General features: G+C 44.7%; 1 protein-coding gene across 1 annotated transcript in view; it reads right to left on the reverse strand.

Moving 5' to 3' along the window:
• XBP1 (X-box binding protein 1) overlaps positions 1-4,352 on the reverse strand; it is a gene marked incomplete at its 3' end in the record, with an annotated part of 7,505 nt that extends 3,153 nt beyond the window's left edge. Inside the window, 1 exon segment of the mRNA XM_009330833.1 lies at positions 4,248-4,352. Within this exon segment, the coding sequence (XP_009329108.1) occupies positions 4,248-4,352 (105 nt within the window).
• Positions 4,353-5,132: the final 780 nt, after the last annotated feature.

A 5,132-nucleotide genomic window follows, 5' to 3' on the forward strand; every position in this document is an offset into this window, starting at 1 on the left:
GGAGGGGGGGGCGGTGTCGCCCCAGTTGAGGAGTGTCTCGAGGAGGGACCGAGCGCGGTCAGAGGTGGCGATGCAGTTAAAGCTGGGCTGTGGCCACCTTCCCAGAGGCGACCTGTCCCAAAGCAGTCACGAGCAGAATCCGAGGGAAAGGGACAACTTCCCGTGGGAACACAAGTGCCAAGAGTGGAGCTATAACAGATGCCATGAGAATGGGCTAAAAATGGGCTAAAAAGAACAAGAAAGCAGATAAAAGGTTAGTGATTGATGAGTAGAAGTTGCAAGGGAGCATGCAGAGATACCTCAGGGTTTGTCCTTTGAATTCAATTGGGTGGAGTTAAATCCAGCTGGCGGCCGGTCACAAGTGGTGTTCCCCAGGGCTCAGTTTTGGGGCCGGTCTTGTTCAATATCTTTATCAATGATCTGGATGAGGGGGTCGAGAGCACCCTCAGTAAGTTTGCAGATGACACCAAGTTGGGCGGCAGTGTTGATCTGCTCGAGGGTAGGAAGGCTCTGCAGAGGGACCTGGACAGGCTGGATCGATGGGCCGAGGCCAACTGTATGAGATTCAACAAGGCCAAGTGCCGGGTCCTGCACTTTGGCCACAACAACCCCATACAACGCTACAGGCTTGGGGAAGAGTGGCTGGAAAGCTGCCTGGCGGAAAAGGACCTGGGGGTGCTGGTCGACAGCCGGCTGAACATGAGCCGGCAGTGTGCCCAGGCGGCCAAGAAGGCCAATGGCATTCTGGCCTGTATCAGAAATGGTGTGGCCAGCAGGAGTAGGGAAGTGATCGTGCCCCTGTACTCGTCACTGGTGAGGCCGCACCTCGAATACTGTGTTCAGCTTTGGGCCCCTCACTACAAGAAGGACGTGGAGGTGCTGGAGCGTGTCCAGAGAAGGGAAACGAGGCTGGTGAAGGGTCTGGAGAACAAGTCTTATGAGGAGCGGCTGAGGGAACTGGGGTTGTTTAGCCTGGAGAAAAGGAGGCTCAGGGGAGACCTTATCGCGCTCTACAACTACCTGAAAGGAGGTTGTAGCGAGGTGGGGGTCGGTCTCTTCTCCCAGGTACCAAGCGATAGGACGAGAGGAAACAGCCTCAAGTTGTGCCAGGGGAGGTTTAGATTGGACATGAGGAAAAATTTCTTTACTGAAAGAGTGGTTAAACATTGGAACAGGCTGCCCAGGGAAGTGGTTGAGTCACCATCCCTGGAAGTATTTAAAAGACGTGTAGATGAGGTGCTTAGGGACATGGTTTAGTGGGCATGGTGGTGTTGGGTTGACGGTTGGACTCGATGATCTTAGAGGTCTTTTCCAACCTTAATGATTCTATGATTCTATTCTATGAATCCAGCCTATTTCTTAAAAGTAGCAGTCCTGTGTGATAAGTGAATCATGCGCTTTCCACGTTGTCTGATGAAGGACATCATTGTACTGTCATGGGTTAGTGTCAGATCTGAGATATCTTGGGCCCAGACAAGTAGAAGTTCTGTAGGTAGAAAGCCTCGAAATACTATGCACATGGGAATGCAGCTGTTCAGCAACGTGCAAGCAGCGATACACAACCACCGAGGGCACTGGGTTTGTTTTGAAATGTCGACCTTAGCTCAGTGCCCAAAGCTTTCCATGCTGTGCTCGTGGCAGTTGCCCACGACCTGAGTAGTTATGAAATGTTGAAACTTTGGCTACTTAACGTTTCTGTCTGAAATCCATTCGTCCATTGAATTTAAAGTAGTTAAGATGTTAAACAGTAAAGGGAAAAAATGAGCTTTAAAAGTTCAAAGGCACTGGTGTGCTGGTTTGGCATTACTCCAGTATTGGAGTTCTGCCAGGCCTTCATGATACAAAGAACAAACTCCACGTTTATAAGTTTGTGTTTGTTCTTTCCTTACTCACTGCAGCCTGACATTTAGTTAAGGCTGAGAGTTCACCTTTCTACTTTGACACCTTTGTGAAAAATATGGTGACTTTTTGATAAGCCTTTTAGTCTGAGTGCAAAAAAGTTGTTTGTTCTGGTCCTGCTAAGCCCCTCAGATACCCGTCATTGAAAATTACCTGCTTCTCCTTTGTATGTCGCTTCTGGCTTTGGACTCATGTTTCTTCTATAATTCTAATTCCCAATTAAAAACTTTACTGTTTTCTAACAAAATGCAGATCCAGTATTAATATCTTTTTCTGATTTCAGACATTCATTTCAAGTAAGTTGCCCTTTTTTACAACAAACAAAAATGTTGAACAGGCTGCCCCTGCTTGTGCTGCTTTGTGATATTTATAGCTGTACTGCTGAGACTAGCCATGATGTGATTTATCATATAGATATCCAGATTTCTTAGCATTATGGCAGAAGAAAAATCCTAACTTTCTGTCTGTATGTGCTTTAATTTTCCTATTTAATTTTATATGGTACCAGAGCAAAAGCATCTTTTTCCTTTTGCAACAAACAGTTGTGATCGTGAATAAACTTCAGAAGTGCAGAGACATATATACTAGTAGTGGTACATGAGTGACTTCTCAGTGATATGTGACCAGGCACAAAACTGGAAGCTGCCCTTGACACTGGTGGTGTCCACTCTTACTGAATATAATAATGGCATCCATTAACATGTCTAGCGTTGGCAGTAATAGCTGGCAAAAGAAGGGCATGACACCCTGCAATCTAGTCCTGTTGAATAATTTTAGTAGCATTGCTAAAACTAGCTGTGATGTAGTTACTGAGAATGCATTTAGGCTCACAAATATTATGTTACTACCATTATGATACATAAAGTCTTCTATGAAATATATGGTTAAGTCACTGGGTAAAAGAGTGGCAAAGAAAAGTTCAATAAAGCTGGTCTTGCACTGAGACACCCTTTCAGAAAGCTTTAATTAAAAGACTTCAATTTTAATTCTGATTTCCACCTTTTTTTTTTTTCAAACTCACTGTTACACATTCTGGTTTTTGTATTTTTCTTTTTTTCAGTCATTGGATTCAAGCCTGTGATCCACATGACAGTGCTCTAGTTACTCAAGAATGCTTCTCACCCTGCCGTTTAGTTCAGCACCACCATCGATCTAAAGGATGTGCCAATGAGGATACTGTTGGCTGTCCTGCCAGAAACAACATTAGTTCCTGCTAACATAGTTTTATGTTGTACGTTCCAGGTGGCAAACCCACCAAAGGAAATCATTTTGTTTAACGAAGGTGGAGAGGCTTTGCCCTTGTGTAATATCAGATACAGAGAAAGAAATATGAGTTGAATGTTATCTATGTATGAAAAAAGGGGGAATAGAGGGAAAGAAAATGGAAGAAGAGGGTGTAGAGAAAAGATAGTTTAACTAACAAGCATAGTCTGAGAAAGAGCTTGTTTGCACAATGTGCATCTGAAAACACTTGGGAGGTGGCCCAGGGCCCCAAGCTTGTGTCAACAGCTGGAATATTCCCAGATCTGTATCAATAGCTGATTAAATGAGAAAGGGAACTGTTCTGCAGCCTAAAATGAGGTTATTCCAAACCTGTAATGTTTGTAATGAACTTTGTGTTCATTTTACTTATTCTTAAATTTCATCATTGCACATTGGGGTTCCAGAGCGCATCTCAAAATTCTGGTGCTCTCAGTCTTAAGGTGGAAAGTAACCATTACCTTTCTATAAAAGACTCTGCTAACCTAGTTGCTGAGTTTATTGTCAGTTGGAGCAGGGGAAGAGTTTCACTTCAGCCACTTTGTTCAGTTGTCTGGGGTACTGGCAACACTTCCTTCTAGTCTTAACAGCTCAGGCTTTTTGGAAACATACATGGGGTTCATGCTGCTCCTCTTGCTCTGAGTGGAAGGGTCGCTCTTGCTTGCTGTAGTGGGTGGGGACAATTTACAGGCAACGTGATAATAAAGGATATAGCACTTTTCAGCAGTCTGGCAAGCCTAGTAGGAACAATGACATACCTTTTCTTCAGCAAAAAGGTGATACTCCTATAGTACGAGGAATTATGCAGAATCTGTATCCTTTGCCTACTGCATGGAGCTGCTAACCTATCCGCATGCTGTAGGATGTGACGTTGGCTTTGCCTTCTCTTAACACTGCCGCAAGCAAGTCCTGCAGAAAGGTGATTTTTTGCTCAGCTATCATCCCTTCTCCCTTAATACTTACTATTGAGACTCTGCCTCATTGGCCTCTATGATTGTTTCCAGTGTACCACCAGGAAAGCGTGGAAAAGACCCAGTGAGTCCAGCTTTAAACCCTGACTCTCCTGCAAGCATCTTACAAACATGTACCTTGCATTCCAGTTCTTTGTCATTGTGTTCCACCCACGTGCATTCCTGGTACCTGTTACTACCCAGAATTACAAGGAACAGTGGGTAGGTCTGCCTCAGGTCCATCTTAGATCTGTGTAGTGGGCAACAGGCATAGACTGGCGATTCTTTGATATGACTCAGTCCTCTGACCTAGCTGCTTTTGTGGCGAGGGAGAGATCTCATCACACTTGTACCTCGAATGCCTCCTGTTACAACTCTTCTTCCAATACCTTCAGAACTTCATGCTGGAGTTCTGTCTGTATTTTCCCCACAGCGGTGTTGCAGCCACTACAGGCAGCATCAGTTGACTCAGGCAGCGTATATCTTGTGACAGAGATCACATGCCCTCGTAGTAGGCTTCTCTGTCTCCCCAGCCCAATAGAACTAGTTCTCCCATCACCACAGTCAAGGAAGCCTTGCTTCTGATTCACTGGAGAAGTCTGAGTTAACTCAGACAATGCTGTCAGTGTTTCTGGAACAAAGATATTCTGAAAGTTGGCTAGAGGTTGGGCCTTTTACAAGGCCTTTCTTCAGGAAAAGAGGGTCTCCCTTCATGGCCATTGGAGTTCCCAGCAGCCATAGGCACTGAAGCTCACCTTGGAGCTCCTCTAGGCAGTTTACTAGCATTGCCTACATTCAAAGAGGTTGTGCCGTATTCCAGGTTTAGTGGTAGCTTAGTAGCAGTAAATTTCATGCAGTACCTCATAAAAAAGGCACGTGGGAAGCACACTTCCCAAAGACCAGTTGTAGATGCAAGTATAGCAACCGATTAACTTAATTTTTAAAAAATATGAACCTCTGTTGTTGCCCTCTCCTGTGGTAACCTTTCTGAATCACAGATTTTTTGGCAGCAAAATCATCTCA

Source organism: Pygoscelis adeliae, unplaced genomic scaffold (assembly GCF_000699105.1).
Source record: "Pygoscelis adeliae isolate BGI_AS28 unplaced genomic scaffold, ASM69910v1 Scaffold358, whole genome shotgun sequence".
Lineage (NCBI taxonomy): Eukaryota > Metazoa > Chordata > Aves > Sphenisciformes > Spheniscidae > Pygoscelis > Pygoscelis adeliae.